Genomic DNA, 24,937 nt, shown 5'->3' on the forward strand with positions numbered 1-24,937 from the left:
TCGTTTACACCCCGGTCATATTTTTGTAGTGCTTAGGCGAAGCCCTGCGGAGATCACTTCACCATCACCGTCACCACGCCGTCGTGCTGACGGAACTCATCTACTACCTTGACGTCTTGCTGGATCAAGAAGGCGAGGGACGTCAGAATGCGGAGGTGCCGTACGTTCGGTACTAGATCGGTTGGATCGCGAAGAAAGTTCAACTACATCAACCGCGTTATGAAACGCTTCTACTTACGGTCTACGAGGGTACGTAGACACACTCTCCTCCTCTCGTTGATATGCATCTCCTTGATAGATCTTGTGTGTGCGTAGATTTTTTTTTGTTTTCCATGCAATGTTTTCCAACAGCATAAAGGCAGTCTATATTGGGCGCACGATCGTATGAGCGATACAGTCAATCTATTAGTACCCACCTTGACGTTCAACAAGCAAATGGGCCTAAATTGCTCAGTCCGCACAACATCAACTTTCTTGGGTAAAAATGTAATAATACCAAAGTTGAGACAAAACAACAAAAGATTATCATTGTGTAAGTCCAAGAATATTTGAAGAAGATTACCCCTTAATGATCCCCCAACATTTCTGATATAACTCAGCAGGGAATCCATCTGATCTCGACACTTTACTACGCTCTATGTGAGATATGGCCTCAAACCCTTCTTTTTCGAGGAGTTAATTGCACATAAGTATCACAATTGGGGCTAGGTCAATGAATTGGTACCACTCTTCATTTTTTTTGCAAATCGGTACCTGATCTGGTACATAGTGTTGCAAATAGCACTTATGACCTCTTGATAGGGTTTTGATAGCCTTTCTAACCAGTGGCAACCATATGACAGGCCTGACTTGGCCCAAAAATAGCCTCTCTCTCTCACTCTTGATTGGGAGGAAAGAGGGTTGTACTTGTTCACGTGCTGCATGCAAGCATTTTTTCTAGTTACCTGTGCTAGCGCCCAGCGACTGATGTAGCGTGTTGCTCTCTTTTCACCTTTCTATCCCTTCTAGCTAGGATTTTATGACATGGCATATGTGTTATTGCCAACTGACTAGGACTTATTATACTTGCTCTGAGGCCAACATCTTCCACGAGGACGACTGGTAGCTGGGCAGGAGCGGGGAGCACCGACGCAGGAGCACGGGCGTGACACGATTGGCGGCAGGGTATGGCTCGGCAACTCACGGCCTCGTCGTCGTGCAGCATGATGGTGAGATAGCGGAGCTCGCAGCTGAGGCTATGGGTGAATTTACTGGAGACAACAACCAGCTGGGAGGATGAAGAGTTCATTCAGACAGTGTTTCCAAGTAATCAAACTCAACGGCGAGTGTCATCTTAGGGGGTGGGGGAATTGTCATGAACGGAAGATAAATAGCCTAACAAAATCGACAGCGGGATTATTTTGGTTATTATTGAGCAACTCAGATCTTTCAGTACCATTTCCTTCATGAGCATCCAAGGGCGCACGTCAAAGGGAGTGGTTTGCCGTTACTTTTGGCACGTCAAAGGGAGTGTTTCCAGTTGGCTCGGCCTCTCTCGCATCCCTTTCTTTGTTCCTCCCTATTTCTCTGAATTTTCTTAACTAAGCTTCAGTTTATTGATCGATTGGAGAACTTTCTAGTATAAGTTGTGACAACTGTGGACTAGAGAAGAAAATAGGCTGTACCGTCACTTTCAAATGCTACTACGACAGCATCACACAGCCACCGCTAAAAATCCCAAGGTCAAGGAAGTGCTACAAAGCGCCAAGAACGGCACGCCGCCTTATTTTTTTAGAGTGAATTCCATTTTTTACCTTGTAGTTGTATATTTGTGACACATATTACCCTATTTAGCGGAATTTTTATCGAAATGTCAGATTTTGGAGACTTTTAACACGGTTTTACCCAGTTTTACATTTTGTCTGTTTATGGTCGATAGGATCGGCATGTTGCGTCATTGATTTGTAAAAAAAACTGTAAGGATCGGAGGGCATCATTGGCGATCTTGTCCAAGCTTCTCTTGTCTATCTGTTCCACTCCTTGTGGCCGTCCACATGTTTTTGGATACAGGACGTCACCTCACACCTTACCTGATGGACACGCATCAAAAAACAAGGGTCCAAAGATTTCAAAAGGGGTATTCTAGACGAATTTTCACTCGAAGGGGTAATTAGTATCACAAATGTATAAATATGGGGTAAAAAGTGAAATTCACTCTATTTTTTACAAGGTGTACTACAACGTCACAACGAGCATCTTGAACGTCTGCGATGCCTTTCTCAAGTACTACCGCGGCGATAACGTCAGTGACAACGACGAGCCACCGCCATTTGAGTTGCCCGGATGTGTGAAGAAGGCACCAGACCTTGGTTTTAGGCAGTAAATAATTTCCAGGGAGTTTAAATGTTCGATGTCAAGGTTTTCTGTATGCAACTCGTTAAACAACTGTACCATTTGCGTGTCCTTAGTAGATGATATTCTTAGTGGAAGTTTAAAAGTCCTCTAAGAATGAAGATATTTCTCTGGTTTCTAAATAGAGGGGTCATTTTAACTAGAGATAATCTGGCACAACACAATTAGCAAGGTATCAAGACATGTGTCTTTTGCCAACATGACGAGTCTATTAAATACTTATTTTTTGAATGTAAGTTCGCTCGAGCAGTTTGGGTCATAGTTCAAGTAGCTTCAAATTTATACCCCGCATGTAGTGCATATAACATGTTCAGCAACTGGTTGCGGGGTATTGATAAACATATTTTGCATATATTTTTATGGGGGCGGCTGCCTTATGTTGGGCATTGTGGCTTACCAGAAATGATGTGGTTTTTAATAATAGATGTGTCTCATCTTCTATGCAGGTTATTCATGTATGTACGTGATGGCTCCGTACTTGGTCTATCCTGCAGATGTCGGAGGATAGGGACCTTTTTATGATGGCGTCTACACGGCTGGAGCGTACAGCAGGGAGGTTTTCTCCCCCCGTGGATGGCGGTGTGATCTTCGGATAGGATCTGCCACACCATAGGCTGGACTGTTTTATTATTTTAGCTGTAAAACGATATTTATTTTTGGGTCGGTTGGACTTATTGGCTGTGTGCATCAAGCTATGCAGTGGCCGGACTTTCTTTCGATGCGATTATATCACCTTGATATATCAATTCTATGAAATGTCATTTATCAAAAAAGATGATATCCTTAGTAGCACATAGAAAACCTTGACTTGGCTATGTCAAGGTTTTCTATGTGCAACTCGTTAAACAACTATACCATTGGCGTGTCCTTGGTAGATGATATCTTTGATTGTGCTTGTTCCCTTCAATCAAAAGTAATTTACTATTGATGTATTCTTAGTAGATGATACCCTGTATGTATCAGAGGCAGAAAATGAGTTTTAACATCCCCTTCTCCGAAGAAGAAATTAAGGATGCGGTTTTTTAGACGGAACATAACAAGGCTCTTGGGCTAGATGCCTTCTCGGCCAAATTTTACCACTTTCTAGGATGTGATTAATGGGGAGATTGGAGGTCCAAAAAGATATGTGTAATAACTAGTGGTGTAGTATTTGAGACGTCGATCTCCCGTAATTCGTCCCTTATCTTGGTTCGGCGTGAAAAATCATTTCTTCCAATGTCAGCCATTGGCTAGCATGTGAAAGTATTTCAAATTATTAATAGAGGTTAGACATATTAATAGAAGGATATCCAAAATAGGCACTAGCGTATCTGTGAGTAAAGTGCACATTAAATAATTTCGGTATCCATCATCAATATGTGGGGCATTAATGAATATCTGAACAGCGAGGTGGCAAATTTATGCAAGTTAGGACCGATTAATAACATGGTATCCAAAATAAGCATCAACACATACATATATGTGCATAGAGTGGACAGTACGCTTTGATGATGTGTGCCAAAAAGATCTTTGTAATATTAGCGAAGTGTTTGAGACGTCGATCTCCCGCAATCCGTCCCTCATATTGGTTCGGCATGAAAATTATTTTCATCCTATGTCTGTCATTGGACAGCATATGAAAGTATTTCATATTATCATTAGAAGCTTGACATATCAATAGGAGGATGTCCAAAATAGGCACTAGCGTATATGCGAGTAAAGTGCAAACAAAAATAATTTGGCTATCCATCATCACTATGTGTTGCATTAGTGAATATCTGAACAACAAAGTGGCGGATTTATGTATGTTGGGAGCCATTAACAACATGAGATCCAAAATGATCATCAACACATACATATATGTGCGTAGAGTGGACAATAATGATTGCATATCCGTGGCCAAGCTTTGATAATGCATGCCAAAAAGTCTTTGTAATAATTAGTAATATTGCGTTTGAGATGTCGGTCTCTCGCAATTTGTCCCTCGGCATGGTTTGGCGTGAAAATTCATTTCTTCCTATGTCTGTCATTGGCCAGCATACAAATATATTTAGTATTATTATTAGAAGTTAAGACATATTAGCAGGAGGATATCCAAAATAGGCACTAGGGTATTTGTGAGTAAAGCGCACACTAAATAATTTGGGTATCCATCATCAATGTGTGTTGCATTAATGAATATATGAACATCGAGGTGACGAATTTATGCAAGTTAGGACTGACTAATAACATGAGATCCAAAATGAGCATGAACACATACATATATGTGCACAGAGTGGTCAATAATGATTGCATAACCGTGGCCAAGTTGTATATATTGCATTTATGAAACCCCGTTGTATCCACTATATATATAAATCTCAACAAACGTACATCGCCTTCATCCATCTCTGTCCAGTACAACCTTCTACATCATTTATCTCTGTCTCTCTCATCATTCATACAACTTTGCCTTTCTAGATAGCCTCGTAGTTATGGCAACTATATCTACGACATCCATGTTCGTCTCCGCCATTGTTACCATGCTCCTTTCCATGGCTATCGCTGCTCAAGCTAGCAATGTCGGTGCTGGAAAGCCTGCGACCAATTTATTGGTGCAAGCATGCAAGAATGCTTCAATCAACTCTGAAAAAGTCCAAGAAATCACAGGGGAATTCTGCATCTCAACACTATAGTCAAACAACCGGACGGTTGAGGCTAAGGACCTTCGTGACCTGGCGCTCATCGGTGTCGACGTCCTCAGGGGTAGCTTAGTCACTGCGAGTGGCAAGATCAAGGAAATGCTATGAAGCGCCAAGAACGGCACATCAACAGCGCGTCGCCTCAACTTTTGTGAGGTGGACTGCAACGTCATGGTGAGCGTCCTAGACGTCTGCACCGCCTTGCTCAGAGACTACCGTGGCGATAACAGCAGCGACACCGATGGGCCACCGCCATTTGTGTTGTCTGACTGTGTGGAGAAGACGCGGGGCCTTGTCGCCTACGGCTGGGTTTAGCTTAGTGGTATTCCGCCGGGGCGGGATGTTGATGCGCGGCTCGAGGAATTCACTGAGCTGAGCAGGCTGGCCGCCCTCAACACTGCCTTGCTCGCACCATACAATGATGTTATTTAAGTTGAGGCAGAAATGATACAATATTACTAATTTTTATTTGGAATAATATTAATAAATAAAGTGATGTTGTTGTGACATCAGTTTTTTTACGTAGTAATACGTGTCTCATTAATAAAATAAAAATTCACTTACAAGCCATCGACATTACAGGACTGAAAAGATATTTTGTGTTTTCCTTATTTTGAGTACTATATACAGTACGTATTTTACGAGAGGAAAACTATGGGTGCCATATTTTTGGGTTTCTACTAGGGGAGGGAAACCTTGAGCGGGACATGCTGTCTGGCTACTCGTCGGCTTCCTCAATCCTCACACCGCCACCGCTGAAAATCCCAGGAAGGTAGCGAGTGCCTAGCTAAATCGGCAGGCGTCGCCGCTACTCTACCGGCTTCGGTACGATGCTTGCGCTCTGATCAGTGTATGCTCTCGCGGATCCTGCCGAGCTCCTTGTTGCAGGGCTCCGCGCGCCACCTGCTCGACGGAATGCCTGGCTCGACACGCCGCAGCCCGCAGGTAAGCACCCCGCTGGCCGCTGCGAACCCAATTCAGGAACTTCTTGAACTGAAAAGCGATTGCGCACGGACAACGCACACAGAGTAGCTACATATACTCGATCTTTCTGACATCACATCAGAGAGCATTTTACATAGTGCTACTGTACTGTATTACATTACATGGCTTTGATAATTTTTCCAAATCGCCTGAATAATCTAGCTAGTCCCGTCCATTGTACATCCTATATCGTCTTTGTCTGGGTGGGTTTCGTGAGTGCTTGTCGTCTGGAGAAAGGCCGTGTGGTGTGTGTGAGCGGTCTTTCTGCCGGGCTCTGCTGTGCGCCTAGTTGGGTTCATGCCGATTTCGCCGCCGTTCAATTGTTTGTGGTGCTTTAGAACCCCTTGGATCTCCGTGAGTACTCCTTGATGAGCCTGGAGAATTCAGAGTTCTCGTCCTCCAGTAATCTCGACGGCGTGTCGTATTCTATAATTCTTCCTGCTCAGCACAAACGAGTACGGATCTTAGCACTGCAGCAGCTAGGTCCTAAAATGTGGATAAATATTTTGGGTTCTTCGATGACCTGGCTTACCTTCGCTGAAGACGAGAATAAGATCACTGTCGATAACTGTGTGAATTCTATGTGCTACTGTCAGCACCGTGCAGTCCCCAAACTCCTCACGGAGTGTTTGCTGGATAATTGCATCTGTAGATGAGTCAACTGAAGCAGTTGCCTCATCGAGGACAAGGACATTGCTTCGCTTCAGTAGAACCCTTCCCAGGCAAAACAACTGCCTCTGTCCGACACTCCAGTTTTCCCCATTTTCGACAACTGCAGTAGAAATCTTATTTGATCATCTCAATGGAGATATACATAATCTCTTAGCCAATCTAGCATATGTGTGCTATTGTACACAAAAACAAACCTGTTGAGTCCAGCTTCTTTGGGCTTTGACGAACTATGTCACCAAGCTGGCATTTGTCCAATGTCTGGCCAAAAGAAATGTACACTTGTGTTCAGTAGAGGAATTACATCTTTCCGTTCTTTTAACCATTACAATTTTTCGACAATTTCTCCTGTTCTTTTTGTTCATTATATAGATATATTTGAAGAATAGATTTGATAAGGTTGCAATCTGTATGAAACATTGCATCAGCTTCGGTATTTGCAATTGTAAAAGTGACCATCCAAATATGTTTCCTAGAGTACGCTGTCAGAAATTTTGACCTTTCATAGATTAACATAATCACGAGATCATATTTTATCAGCATAAACGGTTATTGATATTTACGTTGAAAAGATACCATTATCCAGAACTATTGTTTTGCAACATGGACTATTGGCAATAATGAGCAATGATACGAGGTGTTAGGCTCTCTTTTGCTGCACATGCTATATAATTTACTCTCTTATAATTAAAACATGTATAATTGACTTATTTACCTCCCATATATGTTGGTCAGAATATTCATTCAGTGGATCAAGATTTCCTCTCACTGTGCCCTCAAACATGGTTGGATCTTGTGGGATGATGCTAAGTCTGCCTCGTAAATCATGCAACCCGATTTTGCTGAGATCAACATCGTCAATTTCTATTGTTCCTACCCTTGGTTCAACAATCCGGAAAAGTGCTTGAATCAAAGTTGACTTTCCACTTCCGGTACGTCCAACAATCCCCACCTTCTTCCGTCCTGGAATTGTACATGATATATTTCTTAAAACAGATGGGAGATGCTCTGCATATCGAACCTGTAAAAGCAAATAGTTACATTAGGTGGCCTCATCTGAGCATGCACATATTTTACAAGAAAATACAAAAATAAAAGAGATTATATTTTATTAAAAAGTACGAGCTTCCCTTCTACTATATTGTAGAGAATGTAAGGGTTTGCTTATATGTCAATAACTCAGCAAGCATTCTTTTATCTGCCACTTTTGTTGTTCATTTTCTCATATGTCTTTTTATTTTTCAACATGTACCATGTAATTTTGTATCGTTCCATACAAGTCATGATTAGTCTGTCCTGGATTATCCAACTATTCTCTTTTTCTGATAGAACATTAAACTGTTATGAACTATGAGCTTTTCTAATATGAGTGTTGCTTGGGAAGATATTTCTGCAAGCTGGTTTAGCCTGCTATAGAGCAAATGTTTATTCAAACTTAATAAGTTGTGTTTGTAGGCTAATATACCCCAGCGATAGAATAAATATTATGTCATATACATATGCATACGCGTGCTTATTTAGGGTGGTTAGCCATAAGTGATAACTCGCAGTAACATCATGCATACCTCCAAATTTCTTATATTAATAGTCCCATCCTTTGGCCAGCTGTTTGGGGGCCGGTGATCGTCAACTATTAGAGGAGCCTCACTAGGGATCCTTGAGTACTGCATTATTCTTTCAACTGAAATCATTTTATTCTCTGTGTTGCAAATGTTCCAGGTTATAGATGACAACTGCCCATTGAGGTTCAGTGCATAAGTCACTGCAAGTCCAGCGATGCCTGTACATACAATTATGTCAGTTTTGCAGCCACCAAAAATCAGTGATCGGAGTATAGACTGCAAAAATGAATCAACTATAACTTGTCTGCATGAAAAAACTTACTTGGATTTATAAAACCTTCGGGAAGACTCACCAACAGAGTCAAAGAAAAGGCAAAGACAAAGTTAGATAGCATGTTTAGCCTGAAGCAAAGCCACTCGATAGCTGAGATGTTATGGAACCATGGTCGTGAGTGGTTGTTAACAAGACTGATGTTTGCTTTTCTGAAACGGTCTTTCTGTCCATATGCTCTAATACTTGCCGCTCCTGTAAGTGATTCCGCGAAATGATGGAGGATTGGAGCCCTTTGAATTTGTGAGAGACGAGCCAGCTCTCTCGCTGTTGGTATGTAGTACCTCTGCATGTCACAGGAAAATATTGGATTCAGTGCTTTGTTAAAAGAATCTATCAAGGAGGAAATTTGCACTTATGGCTTCCTGGAATTCATCGTGCACAGAAGTAAATTGGTGCATACAATGTACTAGGACAAGTTAAATCTAGTGCAAGAATATCATAGTGGGGAGCTCTTACTTGAAACACATAACAGATTGCTGTCACTGGAATAAAGATGGCAAAAACTGGCCACGCAACTTGTGACATAACTCCAATGGTCCCCAGAATTTGTATAACTGAAAACGCGCACCAACCAAGCTTGCTTGCTATTTCCAGATCTAAAACACTTTGGTCACTGGAGACCTGTTACAATGTACAGTACACAGTTATTAATTTTAAGGTGCGTGGGAACAAGGCAGTACAGAATTGATGTGAGGAGTAATTGAACACCAACCCTGTTTAGGATCCTGCCAGTGGGTGTGGAATCAAAGAAGGACATGGGAGCTCGGAGAATGCAATGGAGCATATTCTTGAAGAACTTCTCTGCTGTTAACAGGCCAACAAGTGACACAAGCATAGACCGACCAAAAACACATAGTGCACTTCCTATAGATAGCACTAAGTATACAGACAAAAGAAGGCCTAATCCAACTCTTGGAGTGGTTGCAGATGTTGGAGGACACGCCCATGCCATCCAATAGTTGCTTGCTACTTGGAATATTTGGAAGAATGACTGTGCCGCCACTATTACTGGTGCTAATGCGCCACCATGAATAGCCGTCAGGTATGCCCAGTAGACCGTCTTGCCAATTCCTCCCTTTTCTCGTTCTTCCTCTTGTGTCAGCCTTCCTTTTTCATTGAGACCTTGCGAGACATCGTGTTCAGACTCTTGCTTAATTATGCCCTGAACTTGATCATCAGTGTCGTTTTCTCTCTCAAACTCATCATCACTATCTGCTAACTTTTGGCTCTCTGTTGACAAATTTCTGCTGGAACTCTCGGCATTTATAACAGAGTCAATTGCCTGACTATGGGCTCCGACTATGGCTTCAAATCCTATGTTCTGTTTAAGAAGATCATCAAATCTTCCTTTCTGCACAATCTTCCCATCCTGCATCACCTATTATTTTGTACCCCTCTTGGTTATTTTACATATTAACATGAACATACATGTATTATTTACGAACAAAAGCATTTTGTTATATACTTACTAGTATAAGGTCTGCAGCTGGAAGAAATTCAACTTGATGGGTCACATACAATATCGTTTTATCTTTAAGCATCCCCATCAGGCAATCCTGTAGAATAATATAGTAGTTCATTCTGTTAGCATTTATGCAGACTGATGTCTCTAAACCACTGAATAATAAGGAAAAGTAGTGATATTTATCGTGTTCGAATCATATGCGACTAAATTATGGACACATTTATGGGTTTATGGACACTAAATAAACAAACCTTGAAAAGTTGGGCTCCGGTGTGAGCATCTACTGCACTGAAGGGATCATCAAAGAGATATATATCTGCATCCTCGTACACTGACCTTGCAATCTGAATCCGCTGCTTCTGTCCACCACTCATGTTAATTCCTCTTTCTCCAATCTCTGTCAAATCACCATTTGCAAATAGCTCAAGATCTTTAGTCAATGCACAAGCTTGTATTATCTTTTCGTACTTTTCCTTGTCATATGGGTTTCCAAACAGAATGTTGTCTCTGATGTTCCCAGACAGGATCCAGGCAGTCTGAGGAACATATGCTCTGCTCCCACTGACCCTCACGGCCCCGGCTAGCTTAGGCATCTCCCCAAGTATGCATGATAATAGACTGGATTTCCCAGAGCCGACCATTCCACAGATTGCTACTTTCATCCCTCTCTTTACTTTTAAATTTACATCTGTTATAGTTGGAGATGTGGTTTCAAGTTCCCAGCTGAATGCTCCATGATCAATCTCCACATCATAGTCTGTGGCACTCCTTGGTACTTCTGTAATTGCATCGTCTTTCAATTCTTCTTCCTGGAGGTATTGTGCTACTCGATCAGCTGAAACTTTTCCTTGAGCAAACACCGAAAGTAAATCGGGAAGTGTGAAGATTGGATCTTGTAGCATCCGGAACGTTGCAAGAGCAGACAAAACAGTACCAGCTGTTAGAGGAATCCCCATCAATATACATGTACCGAATGTTATGGAGGATATGAATGCAGGGGACCCCCAAAATATGAATGTTGTGAAAGCTGTCAACCTCACAGATTTCCACAACCAATTGTGCTCCTCCCTTCGCAAAGCTTCTAGCTTTTGAAGGTACTCTGTATCCCATGCTTGAAGTTTCAGTATTTTCATGCTTCTAAGTACTTCCGTTGTTGCCTTCATTCTGTTGTCTTTAGCAGCCATGATCTCTGATTGCAACCTTTTCTGCAGTCTGGTCAGAGGAATATTGCAAGCCATTATTACCAGTGTTGCTGCTAAACCAGCCCATGCTCCAGCCCCTAGGTTTAGATAGAGAACATAGACTGCTAGAGAAAGCTGTATGGGTAACATCCAAATGTAGTTTGTGTACCATATAACATCGGTTATCCTCTGTATATCTACACTCATGTAGTTTATGATCTCTCCACTGGTATGCTTTTGCCTTGCACTGCAGGATAACCGGAGCCCCTTTTGATAGATGTGGGATATCAAAGCAGCTCGTAGCCGCATCCCGAGCCGTCGAGCCCCAAAAATCCACTGCCTCTGAGCTACTGTCTCCACAACTTTGGCACTTAAAAATGCAGCAGCAAGAATATAACCTTTTTTCAGTCCATACTTCCTCTCTCCCCCGAGGAACCTCACCAAGTCATTAATCAGTGATGGTCCAACATAGGACGCACATGCACATAGGATCGCAAATACTGCGTTGATTATTGCTTTTCTTCTAATAAATAGGAACATTGCTCTATAGATTGATAAAGTACTCAAACCATGCCTGCGTTCAACATCTGCCAGGATCCTTTTAAATGAATCAGAGAGCAAATCGGCATAGTCCCTTTCATCAATATCTGGCACATCATTCTTATCTAGAGGTTTCTTATATCCAGTAGCAAATAGAGGACCCATCCACGAGAAGGTGACGAGGTCCAGAACGCTTGCCCTGCCATACAGACATGTCCTTTTGGTTTCTGTCTGCTGTCCTGCAGATGGACTCAATAGTGGCTCTGTTATGCCGCTGTTTATTGAGATGATTCCTGTTTTTCCTCTGGCAGAAATTGCAAACAAATAAGAGCAGATAACAAGTGTGAACAGGTCCATCAATTCGGCAAACCCCACATATCCATGATCTGATAAACTGAACCTGAGATCAAATATCACACTGATTACTGATTGCAGAAAGCTAAGTATCAACCATGCCCGAATAATGAGCGGATGCTTTGCAGAATTTGTCTTCTGTAGACTGAATACTGCTAGTGACAATATTATCCAGGAGAGCACCTGTATGCCTTCACCCAGAACAAAAGGTGGGTACTTGCAACCACTTATTCTTCCTTGTAACTGCAGAAAGAATATCCTCAGGACATGAGTGGCTAATATAAGCAGGCAGCAGACTTTGCTTGCTTGATATGAGACGCCCAGCTTTATGTCTGCATTCTGTTGTTCCTGATTAGAATGCTTATTGCTTTCAGGAGTTGCAGTCTTCAATCTCTGCCTGCACCATCTGATTCTCTTGAACAGATACTGAGCCGCGATACTCGAGATAAATACCAGTTGTATCAATACAAAAGTGCTCGTCCAGAAACAAGGTGAATATACTTCTGGCCATTCTCGCAGGTATTGCGATACAATGGAACCTGCAATGTTGTATAGCAAATTTGTGTGTCAAGAATCGACAACAGAATAAGTTATCCAACTTTATGAATATAACATAGTAGCTGCAGTTATGTCATGAATGTTCAAGAAAACAATAAACAACATGCTTTTTTATGAAAACTGGAATCCCATGCTTTTTAGGAAAACTGGAATCCCCTGAGTAAGACACTGGTCCACTTTGGCAAAGACTTGATTTGTTGATATATTTTGTCCAAGCTAGTTCTACCAGCAACAGTGGAACCCCACAAGATTAAAAACCATAGTATATTCTTCTATTATTCCACTTACTTATTCACATGAATATTCCTCATTCCTTAATGTCAGTATAAATGTCATGTTAAAAGAGACTGATAGTGGCAGGGGCAAAAAGGTCTAGAAAAGATGTACTATCATCCTTGGTTTCTTTTAGAGAGCTGCATAGGAGTGTTTGTTAGTCAGAGTGATATCATCTTTTTGCAGAAAGGATTTTAGGATTAAAACGGAACGCTGATCATTGCCCTTGACCTGGCTGTTATCGCTCCAGTTTGCAAAATTTCCTTTCAGGAGCATGTTTTGAACCTACAAGTTGATTGGCCCAGCCAAACATTCCTGTAGGTAAATTAATTAATGCAGCGATTTTTTTTCGGGGAAGCAAAATTGAGCCTCACTTAGTTACATAACAAATGAACACATTCCACACAAACCACCGAGTGCCAACTAAATTACGGGCACATTCTTCTGCAGTTATACCCTCGTTGGAACACAAAAAAACAACCAAACAAACAAACCCTTACTAATAAGACTCGAAATTTCTTGCAGAATCCATTCGTTTGCAGGCCCAGAAAAGCAATACCAAAGGAGCGGGGGCTGAGGAAAGCCATGCAGTGCAATCGACTCGAGGAGAGGAGAAGAATCGGATGCATGGATGGATGAACCTGCCGTGTGCATGCAGGCGGGATGGGGATGGATCAAGACTTACTTGGCGAATCGCCGAGCAAAGCCGCGGCGCGGAGGAGGAACATCTCCTGCACCCTCGCGAGAGGAGGCGAGTGCAGGCCCCCTCCTCCTTCGTCCATGGCGCACTGAGGGTCTGTGGCAAAATGTGAGTGAGAGAGAGAGAGGGAGGGAGGGAGAGAAGGGAACGAGGGAGGGAGGGAGAGGTGGCGACGGTGATATACGGAGGAGGCGGGGAGACCCTTTGGGCTTTGGCCCTGATGGGCGCAGCTTTGGCGTGTAATGCAGAGCACGCCGTGGCAGAGGATCCAGAAATGAAAAGAAATGCGGTGCGGTTTTCACCCGGCTGCTCTGGTCTGGTGCACCATGCATGCATAGTGGATCTGTATGCATGTCCATGTCCTACCGATTTGATGCTTGCTTGGTAAGGAGAATCGTCAATTTGGTATGGCAAACTGTTTAGGGTGCGGTGACTATTCAACTGAATCGTGTGGATTTTAGTATATTGGTACTCCCCCCTGATGCCCTTATATTTCTTTACGAAGGGAGTTAGTGATCTAAACGTTTTTATATTTCTTTACGAATGGAATTAGTGATCTAAACGCTCTTATGTTTCTTTACGGAGGGAGTAGTATATGTATATAGTCTTACGTACCGAATGGAGTTCTTTGTAATAGATGATTTGAATCAGCGTGGTAAAGCGAATATTATGCCTGATATAGGCACCTTTTCCACAACCCACACGAGTTTATATTATCAGCAGTTCCATCTCATCCCTTGTGATTCAAGTGAAGGCGCACATCATCACTAGCTTTCCGTCCAATGCGCAGCGGCGCACTGGACGGCCAGGCGAGGTTAACGCGATCAAACGGCAGCCGTGGCCATCGCGACAGGTACGTGCAGAACAGCTTTAACCACGGACGACAAGAGAGCAAGGACAGTGCCGAGATTAGTAGCAGTATGATAAACAAAACAAATCTCCCCTATATATATTCCCCATCTCCTGATTCTGACCCGGCAGCACGATCGCATATGCTGATGCATCGGCGCGCAAAACGGCAACGGCGCCAGAAAATCTGAGCACGGAAGTACATTTATATTTGTCTGGTGTCCACGGGAGAAGGGCCTCACGTGGTGCCGTGCCGTGCCGTGCCGTCGCGGCGAAAAGCTATGCCGGTTTTGTTAACTCGCCTGCATCATATGGCATGGCCGCCGTGCAGAGCTAGCTAGAGGCCGGAGAGTGCGACGAAACTTGAGCAGAAAAGGGTTGGCTTCAAAATTAATTAATCAATCAGATAGAAAAGGTTGCACATCAAATACTACTATAAATATACTTAATCCAAGCACATGCTGCCCAACGTCGTCACCTGACGCAAACGCATGGCGCGCCAAGCTGCTGCTGCAAGTGGTGAATGACGAGGTCTTGGCCGTGACAAGTCGACTCGGATTCTTAAAACAGAACCGAGCGAGGGAGGGCTTTTACCACCGGTGTTGCGCGTGCGAGACAAGCAGACAGAAACCAACGTGAATACTACTACGTGGTAGTACGTGGTAGGTTATATGCGACGCAGGATGGCGACGGCGCACTAGCGAGCGTGGCAAAGCTGCGTGGGCTCGGCCAGGCTTTACGCCGTCGTCGTCGTTTTCTATCCGATGGACCGGCCGGCCGGCCATCCGACGTGCTCGTGCTGGGTGGACGGCCACGTCTGCTCCTCCTCTATGCAAAAGGAGGCCACGGCGAAAAGGGGGACACGGCCGAGTGGTGGTGGGGCGGGGGAACGGCGGGCCGCGGGCCACTTGATCGGCGCGCGCTCGGCGTAGGAACCGAGGCCCCAACGCAACGGCCGCGCGCGCGGAGTTCCGGGAAGGTGAGCATGCGCCTGGTTTGGCTTTGGCTTTGGCCTAAGACTAGTCACAATGAAAACTAACTTAAAGTAGTAACATGCATACGTTATTAGTCTATATTACTATCTTCACAGTGGGTAGTAATATATTTGTTATGCCATGCATCATTTCATTTATTAGGTTGTAGACTCATCTTTTCTTGATATGTGTGATGTTACAGTAACTAGCTATGTTACCACATGCCTCTTTTTCTTCATTAATTACATGCCACATCGTCTATTTTGCCTAGATAAATGTGATGTTACCATCTATGTTACTCCCACTGTGGGTAGTCTAAGGCTAGTCATAATGGAAGTAACTTAGATAGTAACATAACGCACTTTAAGAAAATTTTGCTTATGTGACATGTAGTTAATAAGGAAAGATGTGTTTATAGTAACATAATATATTACTGTAACATAGCGCTTCCCAAAAAAGATGAATCTACAAGCTAATATAAATAAGAGACATTAGTACTATGTTACTTTACATTATGAAGATAATAACTTAGACTAGTGTCATGTACATGACACTAATATAAGTTACTCCCCACTATGACCAGCCTAAGCCGTGATGCCGCTCGATTCGCTGCGGTGCCATTGCCAGTGCACGGCCGGCCGGTAATGCTCGGCTTCTTGCTTCATGTCCTGTGGGCGCTAGCTCCAGTCCAGTCACGCCTCACGAGCCGCGTTCGATCGCTCACAGTCACAGCCTCGTGTCGTGGCGACGTGTACTATGTACTACTAGCCCGTTTCATTGGTTAATGGTGACAAGCGCGGGCTCCATCGCTGCACTACTCACCTTAATTAGGTCGTTTTGTCTTCGATTTAAATGAACTCCCGCTTTCTTTCAGCAAATAATTATGATATACTTTCTCTGTTTGAAAAAGCTTGTCTTAAATTTGTTCCTTAAACGAATGTATCTAGGTAGCATTAATTCGATCGCACTACTACCCTAAAGAACAAGCCTTTTTCACACGAAAGGAGTGCCTGAGAGCGACCTGGCCAAGCGAAGCGACGGTCCATGCTGCCATGCATCCACCATCACTGCCCAAACTTTATACAGCAATATAGGCATGGCCAGCTAGCATGCGACATCAGAAAACTGCACTGCAGATCACACCGTACGTACGTGCGTCTCTCTGCGACAAACGAGTGTCCTTTGTGCACGTACGTACGTACGTCTGTATACGTTCTAGAAGACCACACGTACTAGTGCTGTACAAACTGTAGAGCCTGGCTACAGTAGGCAAGCTGTACGTGTGTGGCTTCATGTGGCGTACATCGGTATGAATCTTTATCTTTATCTTTATTTTTATCTTTACCTAATAATAAAATAAATTGGGTTTCTTTCGTCCGTCATGGCATTTTTCAGAAAAGTCCCTTGATTTTAGATAATTTAACCCGCAGTTCTGTTTTAACTTAAAACGAATCGTTATTTTTGTATTTTACACAAAAGTCCCTGTCTTTTTTTAAATCAACCCGCCATCCGGATTTAAGTCACACTCAAACCGTTTAAGTCAAACAAATGCTTTTTAAAATCATCCGTATCTTTTAAACCGTAACTCCGATTTGAAGTAATTCATCCGCGGATCATATTTAAGTCAAACAAATGCTTTTTAAAATCATCCATGTCTTTTAAGTAATTCATCCGCGGATCATATTTAAGTCAAACAAATGCTTTTTAAAATCATCCATATCTTTTAAACCGTAACTCCGATTTAAACATGTTATATATGAAATTTGATTAGAAAAATATGTAGAATATGATTATGAGATTATTTTACATGTTAAGTACTTTTAAATATTATTTTAGAATATATATTTGAGTCAAACCAAATGATTTTCTAAATTATCTGTATCTTTTAAACCGTAACTTCGATTTTAACATATTATATATGAAATTTTATTAGAAAAATATGTGGAATCTAAATATGATGTTACTTTTACCTGTTAAATATTTTTAAAATATTTTTATGGAAGCAAACTTATAATTTATAGTGCAAGATTCATTTTTTTTCATACCGGCGGCGATCCGGATTGCAAATAAACACCCCACTATAACCATACAAAAAGAAACATCGATAACTACACATGCATACCTTTAAAAAATATCGCAGAAAAAAAAAACAGATTTCTCATCGCGAGAGTGAGAGAAAGCGAGCGAGAGAGAGAGGGAGAGAGAGAGAGGGAGGAGAGAGGGAGAAAGAGACGCATTAGGATTAACCATATTCAACACATGTTTTTTTATTGTTTTGTGTGAACACCGAAGCCATCGCCGGCGAGAGTGAGAAGGAGGGTAAGCGGCAACACAAATATGATGCCTCGTAAAAAATAAAGGAGATGAACCTATTGTGGTCTTGAGCGATGGTTGTTGAGTTAAGAGAGTGTGTTATGTTTTCTCTTCCGTTGCAACGCACGGACTCTTTTGCTAGTACAATACAAACTTTGTACAGAGAGAAATACTCGAGCTTTGTCAGACAACTATTGCACTTCGAATATTCCAATGAACCAGCCAGATCAGTTTAACCTACGTACGTAGCTCCTCGAGTTTCTCTCAGTGCTAAGTTAATTAGTGCTCGGTAACAAGTTTGAAGCGCCAAGACTAAGGTGAGATGCAACACAATTGACTAAGAGCATCTACGGCCGGGCGCCCCAAACAAGTTCAAACATCCGGGCAATTCGCCTGGTCACTGACCGGTCACAAAAATGTGATCTGGATGGACGTCTCAAATGAGTCTCAAACGTCCGTGCTTATCGGCACCCTCATATTCAATCCAAATATGAAGTGGATATGGGGGCGTCTGGGCGTGTCCACCAGGTAGGACTGACAATGGGGCCCCTTGCAGAATCGTTCAGAAAACAAGCGGTCCAACGGACATCTCCTCCTTCACCGCGGTGTGAACATCGCGTGGCGTCGCCCCGGCTCGCCGCCCGGTGCCAAATTCGGCCGGCGTCCCCCAACCCTAGCCCACGCACCTCCTCCCTCTCTGCGCCGTAATCCGAGCCCAATCCGCCTCCTCTCCCTCCCTCTCCCTACGCTCTCCGGCATCGCTATGGTCTGGCGGAAGATCACACGTACGCTACGCACACGCTGGAGCGCCGGTACCAGATCATGGAGGAGATTCAGGCGAGGCACGCTGGTCGCATCGCTGCCGGGCTGCCTCCGGACTTGCCGGAGCCGGAGGAGGAGGAGGGAGAGCAGCTGCCGGAACTGATGAAGGTGGCGGATCTGAGCTTCAACATGGAGGATGCGAAGGCAGAGTTCGCTGTAGCCCAAGCCGCGGAAATGGCAGAGCAGCAGACCATCCTGGAGTCCATCTAGGATGATGCCTATGTGAAGGCCAACCGTAGTTTCTCCGGCAGGAGCGGGCGGCAACCGACGTGCTCTTCGCCGAACTTGATGCGGAGATAGAGGAGGAGGCCGGACGGAGCAGTAGGAGGAGACGGAGCTGGAGCTGCCACCCATGTGCCCGGAGCCGGGCATGAAGATAGTTGACATCTTCGACCAGGAGTACCTTAGATGATCTATATGATACATAGCTTTTTATCTTTGCGTGCTTTTGTATGGATTTATGAATTCTAGTGTAACGTGTCCGGATGTAGTTGTGCGAATTTGAGCACTGACGTTACGGCTTGCGAGCGTGCTCGGGCGCGTCCGCAGGTGTTTAAGAGGTGATATTTTATGATATGCCGCTGTAGATGCTCTAATTGCGCTGCCCGCTCGTAGCATAGGGCGACACTACAAGAGTTAAACAACTTTTTTTTGGAGGTACAAGAGTTAAACAACTACTGGTGCAGATATGACTGAGAGCATATGCGATGGATCGGACATCGGAAAGCGCACATTGGTTCCTGCTCGCTTTTGCTGCGCGTGGTGGTCGATCGATGGATGCAGCCACGATCTGCAGCGGTTAGGTGGCCGAGATCCACAAGTTGTAGTACCGTTAGGCCTTGTACAATAAAAAATGCTTAGAGAGATGCTTAAAAAATAAACCAGGTTTTTCTGAAGCATCGGTGTATATTCCTTTTCCTGACAGGCGCCGTGTGCAATTATTGGAGCCCCGTCACCATAGGTTGAGAAGTCTGCACTGGCCACCAAGGAGAATGCACCGCCACAACCAAATAAGCAGCGTCTTGTACGTACACGCGTCGTCGCACTTTCCACTCTTGTCACTTTCGAATCTCGATCACGTACGTACTTGCCGCCGGTAACAACAAACAAGGAATCATCGGGGAAACTTCTTATATCTCATGCTTAATCACCTTAGCTTGGGTGCCACGTAACCAGCTCGATCGGGCGGGAAAAAATAGGTCGGTACACAGGACGGGACAAAGTGGTTGGCCGAGGAGGATTAGAGATCCGTGCGGCGCAAGTCGATCCAGCTCGACCCGACTGAGAAGTCTAGTCTCCTCAATGATTCCACAATAATAATGCTTGCTTGGTCGATCGTTTTCGTGTGAGGTGTTGTGGGAGATCGACGTGAGTGCGGTCCGACGTGCCGCCTTTCCCCCTTTCTTTTTCCGCTGCATAAGCACAGTACGTAGCACCTTGGTTGCTACTCCATCAACTCGTCCTGGTCAGTCAATGGATACCGTTCTTTGCTGGAGTATGACTGTAAGCATTGTCTTTTTTCTCTTGACCTGTACTTGCTGGGAATCAATGGGTGGCCAGAAATTCGTTTTTAGTGGATCTGTTGGGCAGATTTTTCTTACGCAACTTTAGGCACATTTGTCGGCAGGAGTTTCTTCTTTTTAATACAAGATTAAAGATTTTATTTTTTGAGAAATTAAAGATTTGTTTTTTTAGGCAAACTCCGGAGCTTTTCTTTTCTTTTCTTTTTGAGTTGCGGAGCTTTTTTTATTCAAACGTCACCAATGTTTTACAGGGCTTCCTTCGCTTGGAATTCAAAGTCGCTTTAGGTTTGTTATCCAGACGGGAATGCAGGCCGAGTCAGTGGTATTGTAGGGCTGGACGTACCCCTCAGTCTGTTAATGGGCCGGTGTAACACTGTAAATTTTCAATGCGCGTTATACATTTTCTGTATACATATTAATATTTTTTGATACAATTGAAACATATTTTTACATATATGTTTTAATTTATTTAAAATATTTTAAAAAATCAAATACATTTTGAGCATGTTTTTGAATGGTACAAATCATTTTTACAAATTACAAAAAATATATGGTATTTTTTAATGTGACAAACATATTTTTGAAATGTGAGAAATTTTTAAAAATTACACAAACTTATTAAATTTGAGATAATATTTTCTAAATATGTGGTGAACATTTTTAAAATTTTCATTAAAATATTTCCCATTTATAGAAATAAAAATATATCAAAAACGAAAGGAAAAATAGCAGAACAACATGTGTGCTAATGAGCCAGCACTTTTGCCATGCTGGGCCGGCCCATTTAGGGAGCAACTAACCGAGGAGTGCTTCTTCGGGAGCCTCTCCAACAATCACCTCAGGTGGGCTGAGAGCACGTCACTTGGCACGCTCTCAGCCGCCTCAAGACGGGAATGCACAAAGAGTACCCTTCAGTCTGTTAACGGGCCGGTGTAACACTGTAGCTCCCTCAAGCGATTTTGGCAAGGTACTATGGGAGTAATTTTTTTCTAAAAAAAATCCATGAGATATAACTTTCTTTGTTTCTATGAGTTTTATTATCGGTTTACATCGATTTTCATTGGACATATTTTTTCTCAAATACATATTGACTTTTTCAATGCACGTTATACATTTTCTGTATACATATTAATATTTTTTGATACGCATGAAACATATTTTTAAATATACTCCCTCCGTATCTAGACAAATCTAAGACAAGTAATTCGGAACGGAGGGAGTATGTTTTAATTTCTTTCATATTTTTGAAATGTGAGAAATTTTTAAAAATTCCACAAACAACGTGTGGGCTAATGAGCCAGCACTTCTGCCATGCTGGACGGCCCATTTAGGGAGCAACTAACCCAGGAGCGCGAGCCTCTCCAACAATCATCTTGGGTGGGCTGAGAGCACGCCACAGCCGCCGCCACTTGTCGTGCTCTGGGTGCTCCATTTGATTTTTTTTATTTTCTGCACGCGTTTTCGGCCTTTTAGATTGTTTCTTTCGGGGTTTTTTCGGCTTTTCGATTTTCCATGGGTCTTTCTTAGCTTTTGGACTTTTTTTAAAAAAGGGCGAAGAATTTTTTTTCGTTTTTCCTTTCACGAGAGGCACGGTTTTGCTTTCGCGAGAGGCACGGATTTCCTTCTGCGAGAGGCATCGCTGTGCCTCTTGAAAACAAAAAAATGTTTTTCTTTTTTTCCTTCCGTGAGAAGCAGGATTTTGCTTCCGCGAAAGTCACTCTTGGAAATATAAAAAATGTGTTTTCTTTTTTTCGTGAGGTACGGTTTTGCTTTCACGAGAGGCACGAATTTGCTTCTGCGAGGGGCACGGCCATGCCTCTTGAAAACGAAAAAAAACACATTTTCCCCTTCCGCGAGAGGCACGGGTTTACTTTTCGTGGAGGCACGGATTTGCTTTCTGTGAGAGGCACAGCATGCCTCTTTCGGAAAGGAAAAACGGCGTGCTTGTGGTTCGGTTTTTTCGTGAAAAAAAGTTTGTCAAAATCTATCAATATAAGATCTAGTTTTGAAAATCTCAATGTGAGGAATCTAATGGTGAAAACATTTCGAGATTTGGACGCATGGTTTAAGAGATAAAACGTTTTAAATAAACGGCTCTAGAAAAAAGGCGACAAATGATGCATTTTCGCCGCTTGTCGCAACTTGAGGAGATGAGAGTGACCTTTACAAAGAGTGCGCTTTAATTAGTGATTTCGCAGTTCTTTCGTCTTGCTGTAGGTAAGACAAAGAGCCTGCGGCTATGTTCCCCTTATTGCAAGAAAGGAAGCCCATTTTTCACCCTTAAATGTGGCCCGATGGACAAATAACCTCCAAAACTCTAATTTGGTATGATTTTGACTCCAAAAATTCTGAAAAGCGGATAAATCTTCCCCTCGGGTGATTTTGTTGCTAACTTGTCAGATTTTAGGCGGTTCTGGAAGATGATAAGGGATGACATTTTTGGCATGGCACTGACCGCTTTTCTTGGTTGCACTGGACCAGACAAGTCGCTCGGTTCCTTCACTAGTCGCTCCCTTCATTCTCCATTAGCAAGGACGCCGCCGTGGTAGATGGCGTCGAGGCTAACACCATGGCGGTCGTTGCTGTCCAAATCCTCAGCCCTTGCTCTCTTCCTCGTCCCTAGTCTGCCTCCTCATCCAAATCTCCGTCCTCTCGGCTCTTCACCTTTGCCTTGGCCATAAACTGAAACTCTAGTTCTCCAAATGCCTAATCGCCATGGCGCATAGCTCTAGGAAGAACGATCGCTTTGAATTGCTGCACGTGCGTACCAATACTCGCCTTCACAGGCGACGTGGTGGCCGGGCCCAGCAGGACATGGCTCGTGATGCCGACGTCAATCATTTTTTATATTCAAATGCATATAGCTCAAAAAATACTTAAAATAAATAAACCACAAATTTTAAAAATGTTACTATAATATAAAAAATATGTTAGCGCAGTTTTCAAAAAAAATGTTCGTGCAAACGAACAATGTTGCCACATTTCAAAAAACAAATGCGTTTTTTAAAAATGTGTATAAATTGTAAAAATAATGTTTGCATAATGTAAACAAATGTTTTGTACCATTAAGAAATATTCCCTCGTTACAAAAAGTATGTTCGTGACACTAAAAAAACATTGTAAAGACATCACACATCTTAAAAAATTATTTCCCTTAATTGAAAAATATGTGTGACATTTTTAATAAATAAGCACATGCTTCTAAAATATTTCCGTGAAATTGTCCAAAAATGTTTCTAAAATGCAATAACAATGTTCGCGTAGTTTAAAAATAATATTGCCGTTAAAAAATGTTAATTGTGTATTTGAAAAAAGTTACTGTGTATTCAGAAATGTGTTAAAACTATAATTACATCATGTATTTGAAAAATGTCCAATGTGTATCAAAAAGTGTTTCGAGTGCACTGTAAAAATGTAAATTTGGTACTGAGAAAAAAAATACATGTATTAAAAAAGATAACCAATAAAACCGACAAAGAAACAAAATGAGAATGAAAGAAAACAAATAAAACCAAAAAGAGAAACAAAGTGTAGCTACGAAAAATAGAAAAAAACAATGAAAAACAAACAAAACCAAACTAAAAGAAAAATGGTGAAAAAACAAAAAGAGAAAAGGAAAAGGAAAGGAAAAACAAAAAAACGATTGTTTTCAAAAAGGAATCGGGATGCGCGACACATAGCTCTAGACCAGACACGCCCGTCCCGGTTCCTGCTGGGCATATGGAAGCGATGCTTATGAGTTTCAACAAAGCCTATAAGCCGAGTGGTTCTTCCATTGGCACACCGTTTCACGGTGGAAAAATGGTGCGAGTTGCTGTGTCGACCGAGTGGACTAGCTCAATGAAACAGTTGGTTGGAACCTTCCATCGTTTTTGGCCGCCTTTACGAAGGTTCCACGAATTTTCACTCTTTTTTGTGTGTGTTTCTCTTTACCTATTTTTTCATATTTATTCCTTTTCTATTTAAAAATAAATATCTACTTTTTAAATACACCTTGTATATTTTTCATATACATGTTGCACGTATTTGAAATACACCATGAACATATTTGAACATTTTTTAGATGTTAAGCATTTTCAGTTACACATTGAACATTTTTTGAATAGACGTTAAACATTTTATCAATACATCTGAAACTTTTTCAGATACACATTAAACATCTTTTAAAATATATGATGATCATTATTTTTAAATACACCTCGATCATTCTTCGTATGCACGGGAACCTTTTTTTTATATACGTTGATTATTTTCCATATAGTTGGTAACTTTTTTTTTTCAAATACATCTTTGAACATTTTTTGGAATACATGATACATGTTGAATAGACGTTAAACATTTTTTGCATGGTCCTGGTAGAAACATTTGTTTAGAGTATGCGGATTCTTTTTTACATTGTATAAATATTTTCTTTAAATGTCATCAACATATTTTTGAAGATGTGTGAAAGTTTTAAAATGTAACAAAAATATAAATGGCATGAAACATTTAAAAAAATATGAGAACTGTTTTTTACATTGCATAATTTTATTCTTCTTAAACATCATGAAGATTGTTGTTTGAAACATGTGAACATTTTTTGAATGTCACCAACATTGCTTTTATGGTCCAAGCAGTTTCTACAAATTGCGAAAATAAGAATTTTAGACTGGAGTTAATATTTTTAAAATACTCGAGAAAAGTTTTTAAAATTTAAGTAAATTAATTTTTGTAATATTTGTATTTTGAATATTTGAAAATATAAGGAAAATGGAGTAAATAAAATATATAAAAGAACGAACAAAC

General features: G+C 42.0%; 1 protein-coding gene across 1 annotated transcript; it reads right to left on the bottom strand.

The window, feature by feature from the left end:
* Positions 1-6,045: 6,045 nt before the first annotated feature.
* LOC119356409 (putative ABC transporter C family member 15) lies at positions 6,046-13,864 on the bottom strand. Its single transcript, XM_037623363.1, has 11 exons — positions 13,657-13,864; positions 10,317-12,679; positions 10,070-10,156; positions 9,313-9,978; positions 9,057-9,221; positions 8,589-8,883; positions 8,270-8,484; positions 7,420-7,725; positions 6,902-6,965; positions 6,568-6,807; positions 6,046-6,473 (listed from the first exon to the last, which is right to left on the bottom strand). Exons 1-11 carry the CDS (start codon positions 13,751-13,753, stop codon positions 6,370-6,372), a joined length of 4,602 nt encoding a protein of 1,533 aa, XP_037479260.1. The 5' UTR covers positions 13,754-13,864; the 3' UTR covers positions 6,046-6,369.
* Between the last annotated feature and the right edge of the window lie 11,073 nt (positions 13,865-24,937).

Source organism: Triticum dicoccoides, chromosome 2A (genome assembly GCF_002162155.2).
Source record: "Triticum dicoccoides isolate Atlit2015 ecotype Zavitan chromosome 2A, WEW_v2.0, whole genome shotgun sequence".
In the NCBI taxonomy this organism is placed as follows: domain Eukaryota; kingdom Viridiplantae; phylum Streptophyta; class Magnoliopsida; order Poales; family Poaceae; genus Triticum; species Triticum dicoccoides.